The sequence below is a fragment of the Vanrija pseudolonga genome, chromosome 1 (assembly GCF_020906515.1).
Source record: "Vanrija pseudolonga chromosome 1, complete sequence".
NCBI lineage: Eukaryota > Fungi > Basidiomycota > Tremellomycetes > Trichosporonales > Trichosporonaceae > Vanrija > Vanrija pseudolonga.
In genome coordinates, this window is record NC_085849.1 from 3315148 (window position 1) to 3339042 (window position 23895).

Genomic DNA, 23895 nt, shown 5'->3' on the forward strand with positions numbered 1-23895 from the left:
ACTGCTCGCAGCCACCACAGTAAGCAGCACGGTGACAACCCTTTGGTGCATACGGGCGCAACTTCGGCTACCCCGCATAGCAGATGATACAGATCGAGAATAGTGCATTGCGATACAAACTCCTTCCGCGCTCACGCCGCAGGGAACAGACTAAACAGCGTATCCCACTCAAAGGTCGCCGGCGGAGGCAAGACCACGCTCTGCCCCGAGAACGGGTCGATCACCGCGCCGCTGTCGACGGCGCGCCCCTCGCGAATGGCACGGGCGAGTGTCTCGAGCGTGGCGAACGCCTTGGCGTTGGCGCTGGGCGCGGAAGGCGCGGCGGTGTGCGACCTGAGCACGCCGATGGCGGTATCCAGCGCGACGAGGTGCTTGTCCCGGTCCCCGCTGCCGCCAAGAAGGGCATACACGAGCACCGTGCCGGCGGCGAACACGCTCGCTGCGCCGCTCCACAGCGTCGAGGCCGCGTTGTCGACCCACTCGAACATGAGGAAGCTGGCGAGGAGCTGGGACGTGGCGATGAGCCGGTGTGCCGCGTCCACGCCAAGCGCGAGCGCCATGGCGCCTGTGTTGGCGTCTGCGAAGAACGGGCGATAGACGCCAAGCATGGCCTCCTGTGTCGCAATCGCGGCGATGCATGCCTGTGCGTACCCCCACGGCAGGGTTTTGGTCGCGCTCTCGAGCCGCAGGGACGCGGGCAGGGTGAACTGGTAGTCGTCCAGCAGGCGCTGGCACTCTGCAAATCGGTCAAGGATGGGGGTGTCCTGCGCCAGTGCGATGACACGGGCCGCGATCACGTTGACAAAGGATATCCGCGCGTCGATAGCCGCCCATTCTGGCACGCTGATCGTCTCCAGCAGGTCCTCGCTCTGGAGCTGCGCGTCGGATATCACGAGCGGGCGGGGAACGTCAGGGTCAAGAAGCGGTACGTGGATCTGGAGTCGGGCCGCGAGGGTACTGCTGTTAGTGGCCAGAGCTACGGTTCCACTCACTGCCGTGCAAGCTTGATGTTCCACCAGAGCCGGCGGCGCATCTCCTGCTCGAAGAGTGTCTCGCCCGTGCGGTCGAGATGCACGCCCACCAGTAAGGCAGCGTGGTGCGCCTTTCCAGCGGCAAGCCAAGCGCCGAACGGCGACCCGCCGCCGAGCATCTGCGTGTCAATGGCAAGCAGGTGCGCGTGCACAAAGTCGGCGGTGTACAGCCCATGGCGCTCGCAGTAGCGCAGCAGCTGGTCCATGAGCGGAATGAGGTCCGTCCCCTCGCCGCTAGACGCCCGTCCAACCTGCAGCGCAGCAGCAAGCATAGCCAGCAGCGGAGCGTCCCGGTCCTCTACGACCGGCACGCGGGCGAGTACCTCGTCTACCCTTGCGACAAAGTACTCTTTCGGGATGTGCCGCTGCAGCGTGTCGTACGCGAAGAAGGACCGCAGCCAGCGCTCGCACACTTCCGCGGGAGGGAACTGGGCGGCAAGGTCGTCGAGCGCATCGGACAGGAGCACACAGTTCCGTGAGTAGCTCCTCCCGACGGTGAGGTTTTCCAGCCGGTGCTGGATCGCCTCGAGGCGCGTGTCGATCGCGCCAGGCTTCGGCGTCGTCGGCGTGTCGCCTTCCGTCGCGGCGTCGAACGTCGGCGGTGCCTGTGCCAGTGCCGTTACAGCAGCAGCGGCAGGAGGTACCTCGGGCCGAGGACGAGAAGTGTACACGCACCCGTCGGGCACCTTGCCTCGCACGCACGCAGCGCAAGGCTGCTGCCGATCGCAGCGGAACTTGAGCTGCTTGCAGCGGGTACAGACGAGGACAGCGCGTTTTCTCGGCGGTGGTGCAGCGGCGGCGGGATCATCATCGTCCGCGCCGCTTCGCTTCTCCCTTTCGTTGAGCCCAGAGACATCGCCGTAAACGCAATCCGCAGCGGCGCGCACACACGCCCCGCACGGCGATGCGTGGTCGCACCGGATCTTGAGCCGCTGGCACCGTGCACAGGTGTGCACTGGCCGACTTGGGGCTCGGCGTGGCGGCGACGGAGGCGATAGCGGCGGGGAAGGGTTCGCCATGGTGGTGTGTGGTGTGGTGAGGAGTATCTGATAAGAAAATGAAGAGATGACGCCGCGCACTTGATCGTCTCGGTCGTGATCGCCGGTCGGCCGGCCGGCGCTGGTGAGGCCTTTTCGTCCTTCTGTCGTGAGCGAGTTGTGCGGTTCTTGGGCCGGGTCGCTGGTGCATCCCGTGGCGTGGCCTGTCAACCTGGCATCCCGTAGTGGCTCGTTGTGTCGTGGTGCTTGTTGGTTGCAGTCGAGCAAGCTGTTCATGTTCCATCTCGCCTGCAACTGCACACATCACAAGAGGAGCAAGCCTGATACCATGACGTCATACCACGCGCCGAGCACGTGGCAGAACTTTCCATTTCCGCTTTCCATCTGGTCTTACATCGGCAACAACAGAACTCATCTCCCTCAGTCATCAACACCATGGTCCGATCACGTATGTCTCCCACCACGTTCCCACTGACACGCAGACGCCAAAAACAACACGACCCAGGCCAACCTAACGCACTACGAGCGCTCTCTCCTGCGGCAGGCGGGTGCGGCGCGCAGGCTGGGCAGGGACAGCTTCAAGCCGCTCGACCACTGCAACCTCTGCCTCGTGCGGGTAACCGACCCCGTCGCGTGCTCCCAGGCGCACATCTACTGCCGCGAGTGTGCACTTAGCTCCCTCATCACACAAAAAGCGGGCATCGACGCACAACGGCGCGAGCTCGAGCGCTGGGAGGCCGACGATGCCCGGCGGCGGTCCGACGCACGCGAGGCGGCGCGCGCGCGTGTCGTCACCGACTTTGAGAAGGGCATGGGGCTGGGATCTGTTCGCAAGGCAGGCAGCACAGCAGCGAGCACAGCAACGAGTACCGACCTCGCAGGGGAGATTGAGCGCCGCCAGCTCGAGGCGGAGGAAAAGGCCGCGGCGGCCATCGAGGCCGAGGAGTCCGAGGCGCGCAAGGCCAAGATCGCGGCCTTCTGGCTGCCGAGTCTGACTCCCGAAGCTCCGCTTGGCCCCCTGAAGGCGATCAAGCTGCAGCCCCTGTGCAGCGTCGGCACGGCGCCACACCCGTTCAGCAGGAAGAGCCTGCTGCCCGTCATCCTCAACTACCCAGGCGGCAGCGACAAGCCCCACTGTCCCTCCTGCGCCAAGGAGCTGACGAATTCCTCCGGTGGCGTACTGTTGTCCTCCCGTGAGCCTGGGGGAGGTGGAGACGAGCCGGCGAAGAAGAAGAAGAAGGTCGACGGCAAGAAGGACAAGAAGGAGAAGGAGGCGCCGGCCGTCTGCGGACACGTCGTGTGCAAGACGTGCGCTGAGACTGTCGTCGCGCCGGCGAAAGCGTGCCCCGTCTGCGACGCCGTGGTCGAGGCGGCTGGCATGCTCCCGCTCGGCAAGGAGGGTGAGTGTGGTGGTGGTTTACGCGACGCCGCTAACAAACCCAGGTACCGGCTTCGCGGCCGCCGGCGGCGCAGAAGTCAAGAAGGCGACAGTCGCATTCAGGGTTTAAGGTGTAGACTTAGACATGCATAGTGTAGCAAACATGCACAGCGGCGTAGCATGTTTGGGGGAGGGATTGCATGGGTCGGCTCACCTTCGCACTTGAAGTCAGCCTGACATCTGCCTCCCCATCAAGCTCGCCACGTGGCCCTATGCCACCCTCATGGTCACCACCCCGTGCCTGGATCTACAGTGTGTTCAATCGTGCCATGTCGCGTTTCGCGTTGGCCGTGTCTTGGACCACCGCCGCGTCTTTTGTTTTTCTTTTTCCATCGCGCAGACCCAAACCTCGTCCGCATCACACCTCGCAAAAATGGTCTACGAAGCTACTGCCACCGCGCCGGTCAACATTGCCGTGATCAAGTGAGCCGCAGCGCGCAGCGAGCTGAGCTGGCGCTCCCCTGCCTCCCTCCTCCACATAGGCCCCGTTTTCTAACCCTCCCCACAGGTACTGGGGCAAGCGCGACACCAAGCTCATCCTCCCGACCAACTCGTCGCTGTCGGTCACGCTCGACCAGGACCACCTGCGCAGCACGACGACGTCGCGTGCCGACGCCTCGTTCGAGGCCGGTGACCGCCTCTGGCTCAACGGCAAGGAGGAGAGCATCAAGGAGGGCGGACGGTTGTGGACCTGCATCAAGGAGCTGCGCGGCTGGCGGGCGGCCGAGGAGGCCAAGGACGCGGCCAAGCCCAAGGTGGGTAGAAGCGGACCGGGACAGCAAGGCCGTGTCTCGGCCGCCACGTGAACGCCACCACTGACTCACCGCCAGATCTCCACCTTCCCCCTCCGCATCGCCTCGTACAACAACTTCCCCACGGCTGCTGGCCTCGCGTCGTCGGCGTCGGGCCTCGCTGCCCTCGTCGCGTCCCTTGCTCAGCTGTACGAGCTCCCCCAGAACGCCTCGGACCTGTCGCGCATTGCGCGTCAGGGCTCCGGCTCGGCCTGCCGCTCCCTCTTCGGCGGCTACGTCGCTTGGCAGGAGGGCGTGCAGGCCGACGGCTCCGACTCGCTCGCTGTCGAGGTCGCTCCCCGTGAGCACTGGCCCGACCTCCACGCCGTCATCTGTGTCGTCTCGGACGCCAAGAAGGGCACGTCGTCGACCGCCGGCATGCAGCAGACTGTCCAGACCTCGCCCCTCCTCCAGGCCCGTCTCAAGGTCGTGCCCCAGCGCATGGCCGACATCTCCAAGGCGATCCTCGACAAGGACTTTGACGAGTTTGCCAAGATCACCATTGCCGACTCGAACCAGTTCCACGCCGTCTGCCTCGACACCCAACCCCCCATCTTCTACCTCAACGACGTGTCCCGCGGCGTCATCGCCCTCGTTGAGGAGCTGAACCGTGCTCACGTCGAGGCCACCGGCCACCTCCTTGCCGCGTACACCTTCGACGCTGGACCCAACGCCGTCATCTACGCGCCCGAGGCCAACATCCCCACTGTCGTCGCCGCCGTGAACAAGTACTTCCCTCAGGCTGAGGCCTTCCCCGACCCCTTCAAGGTCGGCACTGCCGCCGCCCTTCCTGCCGGCTTCAACGAGGCCGTCGTCCCTGCCGGCGGATGGCCCAAGGGCGCCGTCAAGCAGCTCATCCACACCAAGGTGGGCGACGGCCCCCGCCGCCTCGGCCCCGAGGAGTCGCTCCTCGGCCCCGACGGCATCCCCAAGACCCTTGCATAGATATATACCGTGCATAATGCATTATTCGACTAGACGGGCCCGGGCCGGCCTTAGAGCTGGTTCCTCGGGATCTCAAAGGACGGGGGGATGAACTGCGGCGCCGAGGCACGCGGGGCAGGAGCAGCAGCAGCAGCAGCAGCCGGGGGCGGGACACCCGCAGCACCGGCGGCAGCGAGCGCCTGGCTGTATGCGTCAATGAGCCCGACCACGTACACTACCTACATTTTCTCGGGGGTGAGCTCGGGGAAGAGGCGCGCGCCGAGCTGGAGGAGCCCGTCGCGGAGCTCGATACCGAGGAGGAAGTACTGGGGGCCCGAGAGGCCGTTCTGCAACACCGTCAGCCGGGCCAGCGATGATGCTGCTACACACCGCCTTGACGAGGGTCTCGATCTGGGCGAACACGGCGCCGAGGTCTTCCTTGGAGATGCCGGACATGTTTCTTTGAGGGAGGGGCAACGGGAAGAAGCAGTGGCGACGCACGCCTGCTTAAGTATCCCCAGATGCATTGTACGCGATTCCTTTGTGCGATGGCGAGACAATAGAGCGACGAGGGAATGCCCAAAGTGTAAAGTCTCGAGGAATGGGTGTCAGTGCCACTGCCAGCGCCACGCCACGAAGAAGCCACGCGGCGAAGTTGCACCACCACTGGTGAGCTGGTGAACAAAACATCGACCGCCTCCACATTTCGCCATCAAACACTCGACTCCATCAACCTTTCCACATCTCTGCACATCGTCCTCGCCGGCAACGCACGCCGCCAACACTGCTGCTGCTGTTGCTGCTCACTCGCCGACGACACAGCTGTACATGATGGCGACTCTGGCGCCGCTCGCGCCGGCCAAGGCCAAGCCGCCTGTTCCTGTGAGCTTGTCCTCCGTAGCCAGAGCTCACCCCACAGCCTCTCGTCAGAATAGATGCGCACTACAGAGTGAGCAGCTGCGGATTAGTGTGAGGCCTCAAGCTGACGACGCAGAAATTCCTCGCGACCCGCTGGGTCGGCCTCAGCGTCCGCGCCGCCGTCCTCACATCGCTCGCCCTCTTCCTCGTCCCCATGGGAGCCAGTGCGTGCGCTGGAAGACAACTCGCTGACCGCCGCAGGATGTGGCTACACGCTCCTCTCGGCGCTCGGCACCCTGTTCGTCGCTGGGCCTGTGACGTACCTGTTCGGCACGCACGTCCTGTTGCGGGTGCGGAGGTCGTGGATCACTTGTGAGCTGAACAAAGCGGATCGCCAGAGCTGACGTGCAGCTCCCCCTACCTTGCCGGCCAAGCCATCCCGCGCTGCCCTCGTCTTTGGAACCTTCACCCCGCGCGTGGTCGGCCTCCTGGCCGCATACGTCGTCTTCGGCATCGTCTTCGCCCTCTCGTACGGCTTCACACTGACGGCCCGCTCCCCCGAAGTCGCGCTCGGCTGGTTCACGCCGGCGGGGCGATACAAGTGGCACGGCAACGAGCGACTGTGGTTCCTCGTCTCTGGCACCGTCGTTTTCTTTTTCAGCATCGGCCTGCGCGACGTGTTTGCAACTCAGCTCGGCCCACGCTGGCCCAGGACTAGAGTGAGTAAGATCTCCTGTAGCGCGCTGACCCCAGCTCCGTTTCCCCGAGGCTGTCCGCCGCTCGCTCGTCGCCTGCCTCACTGGCTTCAGGTCCGACTCTGCCCTCGTTCATGACATTAGTCTCGCAGCCTTCGTGAGCTTCTTGTACTCGGTCATCTACTTCTCCTTCCGCCGCTGGGCGTGGCGCTGGGCCGTCACCCACATTCCCATCATCCGCCCCTTCGTCATCAACTTTGCAAAGAAGTCCAACGTGACATGGACGCTCGGCTGGCACCTCTTCATCCTTGAGACCACGGCTATCGTGGCCATCAAGCCTGCCCTCGCAGTGCTCAACGACTACCTGACCCAGCCGCTCAACTTTGCCTCCTTCACGGCCAAGTCCCCGTTCTCGCCTGAGAAGTACCTCCTGACAGCGCTCGACTCGAAGAACAAGTTCTACGTGCACCACACGCTCATCGAGCTTCAGCGCCTCGCGCACAACAAGGCCCAGCGCACTGCAATCTTCGCCGACGTTGCCCGCCCCGCCCAGATCCACCTCATCTTCAAGGTCCTCCTCATCCAGCTCGGCAAGAACTACGAGGTGCTCGCAAACCGCGGCGCGGCGCCGAAGGCCAAGGCCAAGGCACAGGTGCACGCGCCGTCCGCGCCGGATGCACACTCAGTCGCAATCAAGACCGGGGACATCTTCAAGCCCGCGCCCAAGCGCACCGGCCTCAAGGCCATTGTTGGCACCGTGCTGGAGGGCACCGCACGCCCCACCCCCGCGCCGGTGCTTGCCGCGGCGCACGCGGTCGAGAACGCCGAGGTGGCGGTCGTCAAGCGCGTCGAGAAGCCGATTCACGAGGCAGAGGAGTGGGCCGTGGCTGCGCCGTTTATTGGGCCCATTATCCGCGCCGGTAAGCTTGCGAACGGTGGCTTCACTGCATGGGTTGGCAAAGAGTGGGCCAGCCGCTCCGTCGCCGCCGCTGTGCCTGACCTCGATGTCCTCGCGCGCATTGTCGACAGTGAGTTTTGCCTGCCGAGTAGAACTAACTTCCCAGCCCTCACTACCCTCGCCGTCGCGTCGGCAGACGAAGACACGTACGGCTACACCCAGGCTGTGCTCCCCTCCGCCCTGGAGGCGTTCGTCCGGTTCCGCATGGCCGCCCTCGCCCTCGAGAAGGAGCTGCTGGGCCCCGCGGGCAAGATCGCCCCCGATGGCGACGCCGACGTCCGGGCGGACATTGCCAAGATTGTCGACACGTTTGACGACGGCGTTACGCGCATCGCGGGTCGCTTTGGCACGACACTCACCGCGTTCCGCTTCCCCACCCCAATTGCCCAGGCCCTCACCGACATCTGCCGCTCGGCATAGCTACCTACCTCCCCACACACACATACACACCCCATAGTTGCATCTGTTCCAACATGAATTGCATAGCAAGGTTGCCCTTGTAGTTTACGACTTCGATACGACTGTAGACGGGGTCTTTTGGGGGATATCTAATGCGGGCATAATGCTCTTCTTGCATACAACTCACGACGAGACAGGCTTGTCCGGCCCAGACAAGCTTTTCACAAACAAGGAGGCGGTTTAGTTGTAGCGGTAGCCGTTGGCAGTGCCATTAGCTCCATATGTTCCGTTTTCAATCAGCGGCCCCTCGGGCGTGCGGCACTTGAAGAGCCGCACATTGCCCGACGAGTCGTAGCCACTGGCCGCGAGAACCATCTCGACGGGGTGGAAGACGAGGCTCGCGGCGCTCGGCATGAAGCTGGCGCGCGAGTGTTGGTGGGCCTGATACGTGGTGGGTGCCAGGGCAATGTCGATGGCGGAGAGACGCTTGGGCTTCTCGGGCGTCGCAAAGCCCTGCACGACGAGACGCTGGCGCGTGGAGTGTGGTGTTGGAGCAGATGTGCTGTGGTGTGTTAGTGGCAGAATTGTGAGGGTAATCGGCCGCTTACGTTGCAAACACGGGCGCGCCAGAGTGAACGGCGAGCGCCTGGAGGCCCTGGGGCTGGACGTTGTGCTCGTACAGCGGCGTGTCCGGCACACGGCTGTCCCAGATGCGCACCTCGCCGTTCATGCTTCCAGTCACGACCTCACGGTAGCCTCGGTGCTGGATGTGCACCGACTGGATCCACGTGTGGTGCTGGCGCCAAGTACGGATGGCGGTTGCGGCAGCGTCATCGATACGCTTATCAAAGAGGCGAACGACACCGTCACCAAAGCCCGCAACAAAGACGTTGCCGTCAGGCTCGTCGGCAGCAATGGCGGTCAGGTTGGCGCCAGCCTGTGTTGGAATATCGCGCACATGGCGTTCCACGTGGGCGTCCCAAAGACGAATGACACGCATGTCGCCTCCAACAAGCAAGTGACCACGACGCTGCTCCCATGAGGTCAAGACTCCGCTGTGGTGGCCCACGGGGAAGATGTCTGAAACGGCTCGGAATGTCGTGGCCAGGTTGGTCTCGCCAGGGATATCGTAGTCACGCCACACTCTAATGCTGCCCTCAGTAGACGCGGTGAGCATTAGAGACGACGCAGTCTCGTTGATGAAGTGCACGCTAGAGATGCTGCTACCCCGTAGGTTGTGGTTGCTGAACTTGTTGATCTTGGTCCGTGTTGTCCAGTCCCAGATACAGATCTTGTCCTCGTCGTCGGTGACGGCCAGAAGGGGCTCATGGCTGTGGAAGGCAAGCTGAAGCGGCCAGGCGTCGTTGTGGATTGTTCCTGCATCCGTGTCCCAGCGGTGGTGGGCGGCATGGTCCTCGTTGACTCTTGAGCGCTGGATCTGCATCTCGTTGCGGCTGTGTCGCCACGCTTGCTGGTTGTAGCTGACACTTCCAGGCTCATCCGTGTCGGGCTTCTTCATCTGTGGTTCGCGGAAGTACTCGACGGCCCAGTCGAAGAAACCACTGCGGAGCGGTACGACATCATCCTTGACCTCGGCGGCGACCATGCCGAGGCCAAGATCGTTGGGACGAGACAGACCATTGTTCGCTAGTCTGCCATCGGCGTCGCCACCGGCCTGGGTACCACGGAGTCGGCGCTGTCGGAGGCGCTCCATATCCTCCTCCACCAGGGCTTCGATAACCGACACAGCCGTCACAGCAGTGGGGTCGACCTGGTGGCGAACACGGGTGCCCAGAACTCCGCCGCGGGCAACCCCGTCTGGGAGCACTCTCTGGTGTGTCGAGTCTGGGTAGGGCGATTTGTAGAACTGTGCTCCGTATTGGGATTGCTCCACATCTGTGCGCGTCACTGTCTCGACCGGGGCCTGAGTTTCCTCTGGGATTTCGGCTGGAAGAAGGCCAGTTAACGATGCTAAGCTTCGAAGGGCACCACCAAACGAGGTGTTGCGTTTCAAGCCGCCATTAACAGGTGACAGGCCGTCCGACTTGGCTAAGTGGGTGCTGTTCGATGGCGATCGTGGGGGCTCCGCTTGTGATGCCTGCGCGAATCGGGCACCAACCTTGGGTCGGTTGAGACCCTTGAGCGCGGTGTCGGGAACACGGTTGAACGAGGAGTCCAACAGAAGAGCGACGATGTAGTCGACCACAGTTGATGCGGTACCGGCAACCTCGGGATGAGGGTCAACCGACAAGTCCATGAGCGTTTCAAACAGCGTCTTGAAGGAGCTAAGAAGGGTAAGATTGACCTGGTGAGCCTCTGGCGAGAGGTCTTCGCTTGAAACCCAAGCCTCGAGAGCCTCCTGGACAATGTCCGGCTCGTCATCGGATCCGGCGTCCGAGTGCTCGAGTGCGGCCTCCTGTTCGTAGTAACACCATGCTGCCGCGACAAACCAGCCGCGCCACTCGCGGACGACACAAGAAATGACGACAACGAGCTCCTTGCGAACCATGGGGCTAGCGTCTTCCTTGACCGCCATCATACAGGCGTACGCGAGACCGGCTTCCAGCTCGAGCTGCTCATGCTCGGCCATGCTGATCTGAGCACCCATGCCGCCACCGCCGCGCGGCTCCGCCGAGTTGATGGGGGCACTGGACGCGCCAAGGAAGGTACCGAATGCGTACAGTGCAGCCGCTCGAACCTCCGCGGCCGTGTTGTGCAGAGCCTGCATCATAATCTCCTGGCGGCCGTGGGAGATGCCCAGCGCCTTGCCCTCGTCGTTGTCGGCCCACATCTGCGCGATGCAGAGGAGACACCACGCGCGCAATAGCCAGTCGTCTTCCTGTAGCCTTGCCAGACAGTGGTCGAAGACGTTGTAAGACAGGCAAGCGGTTTGTCCGGCCCGGAAGTTGCGGCACAACATGGCGAGGATAAACGCGCACATCGCACGGTGCTCGTTGGCATTTGGAATCACCAGGGGCTGGCCAGAGACGGGGTACGGCGCCAAGATCTGGGCAAAGTAGTTGTAGCCGTTCTCCTTGAGAAGGTCCATCTGGCAGGACTTGTCCACAGCGAGAATGCGAGCCCAGATGAAGATGAGCACCGGCTTGAGCTCGGCTGCTGGTGACTGGAGCAGCTTCTGGACATAGGGGAAGATGCCAATAGAGAGCGCCATGTTCACAGCCCATGGGCCGAGGTCGACGAATTGCGATAGTAGGATGAGCGCTCGCAGGCGATGAGCTTGCGACAACAGGACCTGGAGCACAATGGGTAGCTGCTCAGGCTCCTTGCGCACAATCTGCTTGGCCAGATTGTTGTTGACCGAGCCACCACCACGGTCGAGCCACACTTCAAATGCCTGTAAGTGCTGGGCAAAGAAGGATGATGGCTTGTAGACCAGTGGTGGGATTGCCAGCTGGGGTGCCGCTTCGCGCGCAGCCTCTTGATCGAGGAGGTCGGGGAGCTGGGCCAGGCAGGCGTCCACAGCGAGGTCCCAAGAGTCCCACAGGGGGTGATTGTGTGTCGATGGAAGCTCGGGGTGCGAGATAGGCGTGCAGTGGTACGTCGTCATGATGCGCTGCGCCAGGAGGTAGTTGCGGAACAAGGCTGCCACCAACAAATCCTGTCGGAACAGGCGCATAAACGTCTCGCGAGGGAACGACAACCATGCAATGGTGTCGGTAACGGCTGTGAAAATCCACTGGAGTTCACCAAGAGGCGTGCGGCGATCCTTGAGATCACCAGGGATCTTCATCACCATGTCCACGTTCAGCCGAGATCGGGGGTCATCGCTACTGCTGTGGATGTTACGTTTCAGCGGGTCTTGCTGGACAAAGAAGCGAAGGGCAGTCTCGATTGGCGAAGTAAGGCAACAGGTGAAGAGGTCTGCCGGAAGGTCGGGCGACATGGGCAAGACCTGGTTTGCCGAACAAGGCGCGAGGTGGATCGACTCGGAGAAGAGCGAGCCTGGGAGGTCATGGTTTACGCCACCGTTTGACGCGGCGTTTGCCTGCCGGATCTCCTCGTCTCGCCGACGCGCACTCTGCTTGAAGTTGGTGATGATACTCCCAGCACCAGAGCACTCCCAGACGTAAATACAGGGGCTGCGCCGTTAGCAACTATGGCCGTCTTGCCACTCACCTTCCCAGCCATTCCTGCAGGTCAACTAGACTGACAGGGATATACTGAGTGTAGCCTATAGCGGTCAGCACCAACCCAAATCATTGCTCCACCCAACGGCACCCAGTCACCTCCGCCTTGCCCAACTCACTCTTGTTGAACACCCAGATTTCACCGCCAGATGTCGGCTTTGGTACGCCGTGTCCGTTGTAGTAGAACAAGGTCCGTTCGTCACGCGCATTCTTGCGAAGGCCGACACAGACTTTCTTCGTCTCCTCAATTGCAGGGTCCTGGGCCTAAGGAAGTGTAAGCGCGCGGCACTAGGAACTGGGTGTCACTCAGACTCACAGGTTTGTACCGCACTTTGGGATTCAGTGTCTCAAACTGCTGCTGGAGGCCTGGATTCCTGTTAGCCGAGATGCGCAGTCTCGGTCGGTGGTGGATAACTACTCACTTCTCCCAATAGCGTCAATCGCCTTGTTGGATGGCAGGCTTGTGGGGTCAATCCAGCACTCGGTCTTGGCCGCCGGGTTGGTCTTGACGATGTCGGGTGGGTCGACGCCAATGTTCAGGCATAGGAATAGGCCACCGTTGACCGTCTTGAGCCTCGATCGCAATCTCCAAGGGAGGGCCGTCTCCTCGTCCGTCTTGGACTTGCCCTGGCGACTCGAGTGACGCTTGGTTGACCAATACTGGGTTGCGGCAACTTGTTCAGCATCCTCTTCCTCTAGGTGATCTCCGAGATCGCGCTCTGCCTCGTATTCCTCGTGGGCAGGGTAGCTGGGGTAGGCCGAAAGTTGCTGAGATGTCGAAGCTTCGTCCCGAATGTAAGGGAGGGAAGGAGGTTGGGTGACCGCCATTGTCGTGAGCGGCGGCCGCCTAAAGGAGGGTGGGAGGGGGTGAGATTACAAGTTGAATGTGTCGAGTGCGATTAAAGATACTCGTTGTAGCAATGCGAGTGCAGTGCCATATGAACCAGTCGCTGCGAGGTGATTGAGGTGATTATAATGTCCTGATAGTGAGATGAATGTGAGTGTGTGTAGAGAGAGGGTTGGTTGTTGAATGGCAAGGTTGAGAGGCAAGGTGGGGCTGCTGATAGATTGGCAGTGGGTGGTCGCGCGTTTGGGCAAGTCGAGTGGTGGTGGTGGTGGTGGTTGATGGTGGGCGCCGCCAGTGACCAGTGACGTCCGTCCAGGCGGAACCCGACCTCGCTCGTCCCCTACCCCGCATACCAGTCGCCGATGGGTGGTGGGTGGACAAACGGAATCAAAGTCACGTGGTTGGATTCCATCCTGGGTGACTGGGCGCGTTCCATTCCCTCCCCTGCCGTCATCGTTGTCGTTGCCTTCCCTCGGCGTCACTGTACTCGACGTCGCACAACGACTACAATCATTGGCGCACGATACTTCTCACCACCCGCTTTGTTCGAGTTTAGAGCAAACAGACAGACGATACCCGTCCTCAGCATACCTGCAGCTCTAGACGGACAACCTTTCACCACACTGCACACACAACTCCAAAACTAGGCCAACATGTCCGACGACGAGTTCATGATGGAGGTGGGTCGCGTGGGACAGCCCAAGCCAAAGGCAAGGCGAAGCTGACCTTCCTTCCTTCACAGGATGCCGCCGACGATGAGGTGAGCACGCTGCAACCAGCCTTATCTTTGGTACGACTAACCACCGGCAATAGGAGTATGACTTTGAGTTTGACGATGACGACGACGATGTCATGGATGACGATGGAGGAGACGTCGAGAACCAGTACTACAAAGCCAAGTGTGAGTAGCCAGTGGTCTGTTGCGGCAGACACTAACCGCTTCAGCGCTCAAGGAGGATGATGCCGAGGCAGCATTGAAGGCGTTCCGCACCATTGTGGAGGACGAACCAGAAAAGGGGGAATGGTGAGGAGAAGGGCAGCGGACGGAGGCTGACGACCAGGGGCTTCAAGTCACTCAAGCAGATGACCAAGCTCAACTATCTCCAACTCCATCGGCCCGAGGAGGCAATCAAGACATACCGCGAGCTGTTGGCTTACACCAAGGTGAGTACGCCGGTAGCTGCATCCGTGCCACCGAGCTCACAGAGAACCAGAGTGCCGTGACGAGAAACTACGCAGACAAGTCGATCAACAACATTCTGGATTATGTTGGAGGAGAGGGCAAGCACGCTGCAATCTCGCCCAAAGTCCCTCTCGACACCCTTGAGGCGTTCTACGAGGCTACACGTGTAGCATGTGAGGAGGCCAAGAACGAGGTGGGTTGAGCGGAGAACCGCGTTGCAATGCTGACCCTCCCCAGCGTCTGTCAACCAAGTCCAACTTGAAGCTCGCCAAGCTGTGGCTTGACCGCAAAGAATACGCCAGATTGACTCCGATCCTCCAGTCCCTGCATGCTGCATGCGCTCCAGGAAACACCTCTGCCTCTGATGACCAGACCAAGGGGTCTCTGTGTAGGTGACGACGGCGGAGCAATGCTGACCTACTCAGTGCTCGAGCTCTACGCCATTGAGATTCAGATGTACTCTGACCTGAAAGAGTCGCGTAAGCTCAAGGAGATTTACAACGCGGCGATGAAGGTCAAGAACGCCATCCCCCACCCACGCATCATGGGTGTCATTCGCGAGTGTGGTGGCAAGATGTGGATGATGGAGAGTGCGTAACGCGCCGCTTCGTGAAGACCTCTCTGACATCTATTCAGAGGCCTGGGACAAGGCATCAACCGACTTGTTCGAGTCGTTTGGCAAGTACGACGAGGCCGGCTCGCCGCAGCGTATCCAGGTCCTCAAGTACCTGGTCCTCACCCACATGCTCATGGGCAGTGAGATCAACCCCTTCGACTCGCAGGAGACAAAGCCGTACAAGAATGACCCGCAGATCGTGGCCATGACCTCGCTGGTGGCGGCGTACCAGGCTCGCGATGTGAAGCAGGCTGAGAAGATCCTATCGGCCAACAAGGCGACCATCACCTCGGACCCGTTCATTCGGTTCTTTATCGACGACCTGCTGCGGTCACTGCGAACGCAGTACATTGTTGACATCATCAAGCCGTACACGCGCCTGAAGCTTGACTTCCTTGCCGACGTGAGCTCCGTCCCCCAGGCATTTAGCTGACAATGGTAGACACTCAGCATCTCCACAAGTGATGTTGAGAATCTCGTCGTGTCGCTCATTCTGGACGGCCGTATCAAGGGCAAGATTGACCAGGCTAATGGAATCGTTGTGCTTGACCGATTGTGAGTTTCGCGGGTTTGAACCCTGGCCCGCAAACTGACACGAGCACAGCCACGCCGAAGCGGACGCGCGGTACCTTGCCCTGTATCACCTGGCTGGAGAGCTTGGAACGCTGTCGAACCGCATTGTCAAGGACAAGCTGTCGCGCGATGCTCGCAGCTGGGTCAGTGGCATGGAGAGCTTTGCATGAGGGTTGTAGATAGGCAGCAGCAGCAGCAGTAAGTACAAGATTATGACGACGTGACGCATGTATGATAGATATTCTTTGATCATCGAGAGCCAAGGGCACCCAGTAGCCAGGGTGCAGGCAGGCAGGCTGCGGCAAGGCAGGCGGGAGCAATCGGCCGCGTGTCCGTCAGGGGTCCGCCGCGTCAACGGCGTCGACTGTCGCGGGTAGCCAGCCAGCCAGCCAGCCAGTGACCCATCCAACGCGACGACGAGATTGCCATCGACCACTTTGACTTTCCTTGTGCATGGCCCGACTCTGGCCATAGTTCACAATGGCCACTGAACACACCGAAAACAACGCGGCTCAACCACCACCAGCCCAAAGCAACGGGGCGAACGGAACGGCCGAGGCTGTTGTGGCCCCAGCTGCCCCCGCCGCCGCCGCCGCCGCTGCTGCTGTCGAAGTCGACGACGTGGTCGCCGCGCCCTTGTCCAACGGTTCGGTCGGCGCTGAGCCAGTCGAAAAGGCCTTGCCAGCGGTGACCGAACCCGTCGAGGCCACTGCGACATCTCCTGCCCCGGCCACGATCGAGAAGGACACCGAGGCGGCACCGGCATCATCAGCAGACGCGCCTCCACCGCCGCCGCCCAAGGCCGCGTCGTCGCCCAGCAAGCCGTCGCTGCCTGCCGGCGTCGCCGTCGTCCCGCCGCCGGCCGCGTCCCCCATCGCGCCGGAGGCAATGGACGAGGTGCCTCTTAGCAGGACGAGCACGCCGGCGGCGGCGGCGGCTACCCCTCCGCCCGCCGCAACACCACCACCCGCCGCGACCGCGCCAAGGCGTGAGAGCATCGCCGCCGACTCGCCGCGGAGGTCCCTGGTCAACCTCGTCCGCCCGTCTTCGGCGTCCATCTCGTCCCCTGCCCGGCCCTTGTCGCAGGCCTCGCGCCGCGGCGCCGGACCAGCACCGACGCACTCGAGACACTCGAGCGCTGGAACCACCATCTCGCTCCCGACGAATGTCAACGGCCCCCCAGGGCACCAGCTCTCCGCGGTGCTCATCACCCCGCCGCTGCAGGTGCTGGTGCAGAGCAAGGAGGCGCGCAAGTCTGCGTCATTCATGGCTGCTGCGAAGCGCGCTCTCGAGCTTTGCCAGACAGGCGAGGGCTCCTCAAACCAGGCCTACCTCCACCCCCGCGAGATCTTCGAGCCTCTCCGCTTAGCCATCAGTACACCCCAGGCTACGAGCGTGCCGATTCTCATCACCTCGCTCGACCTGCTCTCCAAGCTCATCTCACACTCATTCTTTTCGGAGCCCAACGGCCCGCCGCCGGGCATGCAGCCACTCCCCGACCTTATCACGCACACAATCACGCTCTGCTACACGGAGAACTCGCCGCCCCAGGTCGGGCTCCAGGTCGTCAAGGCGCTCATGGCCGTCGTGCTCAGCACCGACTCGGGCATGTTGGTGCACCAGAGCAGCCTGCTCAAGGCCGTGCGAACGGTTTACAATGTGTTTGTGCTTTCCAACGACACAAACAACCAGGTTGTGGCCCAGGGTGGACTTACACAGATGGTCCACCACGTCTTCAGCCGCGTTGTGCGCCCAGAGCACCGCGCACCGTCGAAGAGAGATAGCGTGGCAACGACAGATGGACTGCGGCTGAGCACGCCGGCGCCGGACACGCGAGCGTCGACGCCGGGCAAGGAAGTGGAAGGGGAAAAGTTGACGCTCGAGAGCTTCAACGCCGCCAACCCCAACGACTTGATCCCTGTCGTCCCTGCCAGCATTGCCGATGCCAACGGTAGTGCCGCCGCGGCGCCGAATGCTATCCCGAATGGCGAGGCGCTCGACACCCCCGAGCCGGTGCAGCCGCAGTCCGCTGCAGCCGTTGCCGAGGGCGACGACGTGCTCGACCACCAGGGCCTCCCGATCACGACCGAGGACCTGTTCGTCAAGGACGCGTTCCTCGTCTTCCGTGCGTTGTGCAAGCTCAGCATGAAGTCGCTCGTGACTGAGAGCGAGCTTGACCTGCGCTCCGACGCAATGCGCTCCAAGCTGCTCTCCCTCCACCTCATCCTCACTATCCTCAAGTCGCACGCCGACTTGTTCACCGACCCGGCCGTGACGATCCCCTCCAACTCGTCTACCGAGACCACCCCCTTCCTCCAGGCGACAAAGCAATACCTCTGCCAGAGCTTGTCGCGCAACGCCGTCAGCTCAGTTAACCAGGTGTTCGAGATCAGTACCGAGATCTTCTGGTGTGTGCTCAAAAACATGCGCGCCCCTCTCAAGGTTAGTGACTCGTGTGTGCGGTGACTGACCTTCTGCAGAAAGAAATCGAGGTGCTTCTCAACGAGATTTTCCTGCCGATCTTGGAGATGCGCCACTCGACCCTCCGCCAAAAGTCGCTCATTCTCGGCGTCTTCATCCGCCTATGCCACGAGCCGCAGGCGTTGGTTGAGATCTACCTCAACTACGACTGTGACCGCAACGCGCCAGAGAACATCTACGAGAAGCTCATGAACATCGTGTCCAAGATTGGACAGACACACTTCGCGCCACCCAGCAAGGAGGAGCTGAGCGCAGGAAGCTCCAAACAGCAGAGCTCGGCCCATGGCCCGTCGATTCCGCCCTCGCTCAGCACCATTGCGCTGGCATCGCACGAGCCGCCGCAGTACGCTGGCCTGTCGCCCGAGATCAAGCTTCGTCGCCAGTCGCTCGAATGTCTCGTCGCGGCACTCAAGTCATTGGCTGCGTGGTCGAGCTCGGCGCAGCCACCACAGCGCCAGGCCACAGGCGACGATGCGTCGTCCCGCCCCAGCGAGGACATTGAGCGCCCATTGTCTACGGGATCGCAGCTCGACCTCCACGCACCGTCCCCTGGACGGGATATCAACTCTGGCATTGCCACGCCCGCCGAGGGTGCCGAGGACGACGTTACCAAGCTCGAGACGGCCAAGCAGCGCAAGACTATGCTCCTGGACGGTATCAAGAAGTTCAACTTCAAACCCAAACGTGGTATCGAGTACTTGCTTCAGAATGGCTTCATTCGGTCGCGGAAACCAGAGGACATTGCCCGCTTCCTCCTCCAGAACGACGGTCTCAGCAAGGCCATGATCGGCGAGTACCTCGGCGAGGGTGAGGACGAGAACAAGGCCATCATGCACGCCTTTGTCGACGAGCTGGACTTCACCAACCTCCGCTTCGTCGAGGCCCTGCGCATGTTCCTCCAGACTTTCCGTCTTCCTGGAGAAGCCCAGAAGATTGACCGCTTCATGCTCAAGTTTGCCGAACGCTACATGCACCAGAACCCCACGGGCGTGTTTGCCAACGCCGACACGGGCTACATTCTGGCCTTCTCGGTAATCATGCTCAACACGGATCAGCACAACAAGAACCTCAAGCAGAAGCGCATGACTGTGCAGGACTTTATTAAGAACAACCGTGGTATCAACGACGGCCAGGATCTGCCCGACGAGTACCTCACCGAGATCTTTACGGAGATTCAGTCCAACGAGATTATCCTCAAGGACGAGCACGATGCTGCGGCCATCAACGGCCCGGCAGGCCTCGCCGGTGTCGGCCGTGACCTCCAGCGCGAGGCGTTCCTCGCCCAGTCGGAGAGCATGTACAACAAGACCGAGGCGCAGCTCAAGTCGATGGCCCGCCAGCAGCGCCGCGGCAACGGCCGGGCGGGTGACCAGTTCTTCACAGCCTCGCGTACCGAGCACGTCCGCTTCATGTTCGAGGTGGCATGGATGCCATTCCTCGCTGGCCTTTCTGCCCAGCTTCAGGAGACGGACGACATGGACGTCGTCGAGCTTTGCCTGGACGGCCTGCGCGCCGCCATCCGCATCGGCTGCCTGTTCGACATGGAGCTTGAGCGCAACGCGTTCGTCACGACGCTGGCCAAGTTCACATACCTCAACAACCTGGCCGAGATGAAGCCCAAAAACATGGAGGCGATCAAGGCATTGTTGGATATCGCTGTTACGGACGGCAACAACCTCAAGTCGAGCTGGAAGGAGGTGCTCACCTGCGTGTCGCAGCTTGAGCGCATGCAGCTGATCTCGAGTGGGCTTGACGTCCCCGATCTCGGAAGGCGCGCGTCGACGTCGAGCCGCAAGTCGACCAACAGCCGGAAGGAGGCCCGGCGCAGGCAGCCGGCCGAAGGGCTCGCCGAGGAGTCGCGCTCATCGCAGGTCACTGTCGCGGCCGACAAGGTCTTCTCACTCAGCCAGAACTTGTCTGGTGCGGCCATCGTCGACTTTGTGCAGGCGCTTAGCGAGGTGTCGTGGGAGGAAATCCAGTCGTCTGGCACGTCCACTCGCCCACGTATGTTCTCCCTGCAGAAGCTGGTCGAGATCTCGTACTACAACATGGGCCGTATCCGTCTCGAGTGGTCCAACATCTGGCTCATCCTCGGCGAACACTTCAACCAGGTGTGTTGCCACAACAACCCGAACGTGTCGTTCTTCGCCCTGGACGCGCTGCGCCAGCTTGCCATGAACTTCTTGCAGAAGGAGGAACTCGCCCACTTCCGCTTCCAGAAGGACTTCCTCCGGCCATTCGAGTACACGATCGTGCACAACATGAACTCGGACGCGCGAGAGATGGTCCTCCAATGCCTCCAGCAGATGATCCAGACGCGGGTGCAGAACCTGCGTTCCGGTTGGCAGACCATGTTCGCAGTGTTCTCCGCCGCATCTCGCGTTCTCACCGAGCGCGTTGCGTCATACGCATTCGACCTCGTCTCGCTCATCTACCGCGAGCACTTCTCCCTCGTGGTCCGCTTCGGCTCGTTTGCCGACCTCACTGGGTGCCTTACCGACTTCTGCAAGGTGTCCAAGTTCCAGAAGATCAGCCTGCAGGCCATCGAGATGGTGAAGGGGTTGGTCGCCAAGATGCTCGAGAACCCCGAGTGTCTTCTGCCCCAGCCTGGAGAGGTGATCAACGGCAAGGGCAAGAGCAAGGCCGACGACCCGCTGATGAAGTACTGGCTCCCGGTGCTTAATGCCTTTTACGATATTATAATGACGGGCGAGGACCTGGAGGTGCGCCGTATGGCGCTCGACTGCCTGTTCGACACGCTCAAGACGCACGGACACGGGTTCAGCATTGCATTCTGGAACACGATCACGCAGCAGACGCTCTTCCCAATCTTTGCCGTCCTGCGGGCCAAGAACGCCGTGCGCTTCCGCAGCGCCGAAGACATGAGCGTGTGGCTGTCGACGACGCTGATCTCGGCACTGCGCGACCTCATCGACCTGTACACGTTCTACTTTGAGACGTTGCAGCTGTACCTCGACGGGCTGCTGGACATTCTGGTTGCCTGTATCTGCCAGGGTAAGTGGCGACGGCGTGGGTTTTAGGGTACTGGATGCTGACACTTTCAGAAAACGACACCCTCGCGCGCATTGGCACCAGCTGCTTCCAGCAGCTGCTGGAGAGCAACGTGACCAAGCTCAGCGCCGAGAACTGGGAAATAATTGTCACGGCGTTTGTGCAGCTGTTCCGCACCACCACTGCGTACCAACTGTTTGACCCCGTCCTGCACGCCGAGGTGGCCGCCCCGGCAGACTACCAGGACGACGACGGGCCGTTCCACAAGTTTGTGGCGCCTGCGCCGCTGGAGCCAGTTGTCGACAACCCGCCTGATCTCCCTCCTGCCATCACCTACGGCGAGCAGCGACGCATCTTCAAGCAGATCATTGTCAAGTGCGTGCTGCAGCTGCTCCTCATCGAGACGACGCACGAGTTGCTGCAGAACGACGACGTCTACAGCACGATTCCCGCCGAGCACCTGTTACGCTTCATGGGCGTGCTCGACGATTCGTGGCGCTTTGCGCGCAAGTTCAACGCGGACAAGGACCTGCGAATGAAGCTGTGGAAGGTCGGCTTCATGAAGCAGCTGCCAAACCTGCTCAAGCAGGAGTCGAGCTCGGCCGCAACGCTCATCAACGTCCTGCTGAGGATGTACCGCGACCCGCGCGAGGCGCACCAGGCGACACGGGGCGGCGTGCTCGACCGGCTCGTGCCTCTGGGCACAGAAGTCATCCGGGACTTTATTGCTATCGACGCCGAGGCGCAGCCGCGCAACGTGGCTGCGTGGAGCCCGGTAGTGGCGGATATTCTCCGCGGCGTGGTGGACTTTGACGACGCGGCGTTCGAGTCGCACCTCCCGGGGCTGTACCCCCTCGTCACGGACCTGCTACTGCGCGACGTGTCGGCGGAGATGAGGCTCGCAACTAGGGCGTATTATGCTCGGGTGGGGGAGCTGAGGCTGAAGCTGGGTGAGGCGAAGACGGAGGAGGAGGCCAAGTGACATAACTATCTTGACTGGCGCACTTGAAAAGCGCACTATAGACTGCCGTGCGAGTGCACGCGGGCGTGTATGGGTATGCATGGGTATGCAAGAGCGATGAGCGACGGTCGCCGAAGGCGAGCGGCGCAGGGGAGCCGGGATGTTGTTTGCGATCCGGGATGTTGGGCGGCTGGCTGGTGCATACCACACCCCTCGGTCAACTCGGCGACTTGGGTGTGCATGATGTCACCGGCCATCTCCGGCGCACCATGTGCTGCTGCAACTGGGGGGTTAATAACAAGTCGAACTCGCGCATCTTAGTGTAACTCTTCACCACTAACCATGCTGGCAAGAATGTACGTTGTGGCGCGAAGCAAGCTGACGGCCCAAGTGTCCTCGCGACCCTCCTGTCCGTCGTCGTCGGGGCGCGGCAGGCGCCGTTCGCTCCGGCTCAGCCAGAGCTCCAGCTCACCACCACCACGCCCGGCGCCCACCTCCCGCGCGTCGCATCCCACCCGCCGTCCCCCTTCACGGAGGACAGCGATGCCCCGCCCGACGTAATGAACTTGTACCCCCTCTCTGTCGGGCACGGCCCCGGCCCCCGCGTGGCGCTCACGTTCTTCGCGGACGGGTACACGGCTGCCGAGGAGGCCAAGTTTGTCGCGGACGCGCGGGCGCTCACGCGCGATATCGTCGCTGACGGGGGCGCTTTTGCGGGGGTGCGCGACTTGGTTGATGTTTGGGCGGTGTTCAGCCCCGCGAACACGGTACGTTGGCTCCGCGGCAGGACGCGCGCTGACGCCAGTCCGGCCTGGGCAAGGACGGCCCGCTCGAGGGCGCGCCGTTCGGGCTGTACCGCAACGGCCCGGAACTCCGCGGCGTCTACCCCGCCTATACGCGCCGCGCGCGCGCAGCATGTGCCTTCTGGCGGGAGCGCGAGAAGGCTGGCGCCAAGGGCGGGTGCGACCAGGCCATCTTGCTCGGCAATGACCCGCTCTATGGCGGGCTCGGGGGCGAGTTCACGTGGGTTGTGCCGGCCGTGTCGGCGGCGCGGGGCTGACGCAGCGCCAGGATCATCACGGCCAGCGAGAAGAACGGCGCGGAAGTGCTGCGGCACGAGCTGGGCCACTCGCTCATCCCCGTCGGGGAGGAGTATGACGGCGGTGAGTGGTTGTGGGCAAAGAGTGAAGGGGGCTGACGCGCCCAGGCGAGATGTACTCTGGCGTGAATGCCGACACCCCGGGCAACATCCTCAACCTCTCCTGGGCGCCGTTCCTCACCGACGCCGAGCACGTGCGCATCGAGGACGCAAAGGTGCCGCTGCAGGCGTACCCATGGCACGATCTCGACGAGGGGCCATGGAGCGCGGGCTTCATCCCGGCGTCCACGAGGGCGGGGTATCGCAGCGGCATGGTGCGCCTGTCCCTCTCGTCTATCCCCGTGTCGTCCCACGTCGTGGTCACGCTCAACGGCGTCCCGCTCCAGATGTACTGGGACGACGGGGGCCACGACCGGCGCTGGGTCGAGGTCGGCTTGCCGTTCGGCCTCGCGGAGGGCGAGTGGAACGCGACGGTCGCGCTCACCCCCGAGGGGAGGGCGGCCGCGCCGGGACAGGGCGGCAAGATGGTCTCGTCGTTCGAGGTCATCGAGTACGGCGATGGCTTCGAGGGCGGCGACAAGGTCGGCGCGTATCCCACCTACGATATCCGCGGCGCCATGACGCTGCGCCCTACCAACGAGGCGTGTCTCATGCGCGCGGTGACCTATCCCAGTAAGCGGCAGGTTGGGGGGACGCTGCTGGCTCGCTCGCTGACGCTCGCTCGTAGAATTCTGCCCCGTCTGCGCGCACGGCCTGCGCGAGGCCCTTCTGAAGCGGCGCGAAGGAAAGAAGTATGCGTAGTATGTACAAGAATGCATGTAGCTGGTTTCGTTGGCAGCCAGCCATGCGTCGTGTCGTGTCGTCGGCGTCGGCCTCCACCGCC

At 62.1% G+C, this 23895-nt stretch overlaps 8 protein-coding genes across 8 annotated transcripts; 5 read left to right on the top strand and 3 right to left on the bottom strand.

The window, feature by feature from the left end:
- Positions 1-131: 131 nt before the first annotated feature.
- LOC62_01G001253 (uncharacterized protein) lies at positions 132-1554 on the bottom strand (the record flags this gene model as incomplete). Its single annotated transcript, XM_062767738.1, has 2 exons — positions 993-1554; positions 132-957 (listed from the first exon to the last, which is right to left on the bottom strand). Exons 1-2 carry the CDS (start codon positions 1301-1303, stop codon positions 132-134), a joined length of 1137 nt encoding a protein of 378 aa, XP_062623722.1. The 5' UTR covers positions 1304-1554.
- Positions 1555-2464: 910 nt separating this feature from the next.
- Positions 2465-3574, top strand: CSU1 (E3 ubiquitin-protein ligase CSU1; the record flags this gene model as incomplete). Its single annotated transcript, XM_062767739.1, has 3 exons — positions 2465-2477; positions 2512-3429; positions 3473-3574. 3 exons carry the CDS (start codon positions 2465-2467, stop codon positions 3535-3537), a joined length of 996 nt encoding a protein of 331 aa, XP_062623723.1. The 3' UTR covers positions 3538-3574.
- A 210-nt stretch (positions 3575-3784) lies between these two features.
- On the top strand, positions 3785-5236 carry mvd (Diphosphomevalonate decarboxylase). The gene is made up of 3 exons (XM_062767740.1): positions 3785-3890; positions 3976-4222; positions 4298-5236. The coding sequence occupies exons 1-3, from the start codon at positions 3841-3843 to the stop codon at positions 5201-5203; spliced, it is 1203 nt and encodes a 400-aa protein (XP_062623724.1). The 5' UTR covers positions 3785-3840; the 3' UTR covers positions 5204-5236.
- Positions 5237-5253: 17 nt separating this feature from the next.
- On the bottom strand, positions 5254-5638 carry LOC62_01G001256 (uncharacterized protein; the record flags this gene model as incomplete). Its single annotated transcript, XM_062767741.1, has 3 exons — positions 5254-5386; positions 5426-5529; positions 5573-5638. 3 exons carry the CDS (start codon positions 5636-5638, stop codon positions 5254-5256), a joined length of 303 nt encoding a protein of 100 aa, XP_062623725.1.
- A 270-nt stretch (positions 5639-5908) lies between these two features.
- LOC62_01G001257 (uncharacterized protein) lies at positions 5909-8145 on the top strand. The gene is made up of 7 exons (XM_062767742.1): positions 5909-6064; positions 6102-6131; positions 6177-6264; positions 6302-6412; positions 6452-6759; positions 6794-7763; positions 7800-8145. The coding sequence occupies exons 1-7, from the start codon at positions 6011-6013 to the stop codon at positions 8111-8113; spliced, it is 1875 nt and encodes a 624-aa protein (XP_062623726.1). The 5' UTR covers positions 5909-6010; the 3' UTR covers positions 8114-8145.
- A 40-nt stretch (positions 8146-8185) lies between these two features.
- mip1 (Target of rapamycin complex 1 subunit mip1) lies at positions 8186-13263 on the bottom strand. Its single transcript, XM_062767743.1, has 6 exons — positions 12663-13263; positions 12557-12606; positions 12360-12504; positions 12230-12284; positions 8701-12192; positions 8186-8654 (listed from the first exon to the last, which is right to left on the bottom strand). The coding sequence occupies exons 1-6, from the start codon at positions 13066-13068 to the stop codon at positions 8333-8335; spliced, it is 4470 nt and encodes a 1489-aa protein (XP_062623727.1). The 5' UTR covers positions 13069-13263; the 3' UTR covers positions 8186-8332.
- Positions 13264-13585: 322 nt separating this feature from the next.
- On the top strand, positions 13586-15656 carry Cops2 (COP9 signalosome complex subunit 2). Its single transcript, XM_062767744.1, has 11 exons — positions 13586-13767; positions 13830-13847; positions 13901-13988; positions 14033-14111; positions 14149-14251; positions 14302-14463; positions 14508-14658; positions 14696-14860; positions 14907-15289; positions 15329-15441; positions 15491-15656. Exons 1-11 carry the CDS (start codon positions 13741-13743, stop codon positions 15627-15629), a joined length of 1428 nt encoding a protein of 475 aa, XP_062623728.1. The 5' UTR covers positions 13586-13740; the 3' UTR covers positions 15630-15656.
- A 283-nt stretch (positions 15657-15939) lies between these two features.
- Positions 15940-23813, top strand: sec71 (Protein transport protein sec71; the record flags this gene model as incomplete). Its single annotated transcript, XM_062767745.1, has 8 exons — positions 15940-17901; positions 17940-20955; positions 21006-21834; positions 22305-22680; positions 22719-22936; positions 22985-23076; positions 23121-23684; positions 23740-23813. 8 exons carry the CDS (start codon positions 15940-15942, stop codon positions 23811-23813), a joined length of 7131 nt encoding a protein of 2376 aa, XP_062623729.1.
- Positions 23814-23895: the final 82 nt, after the last annotated feature.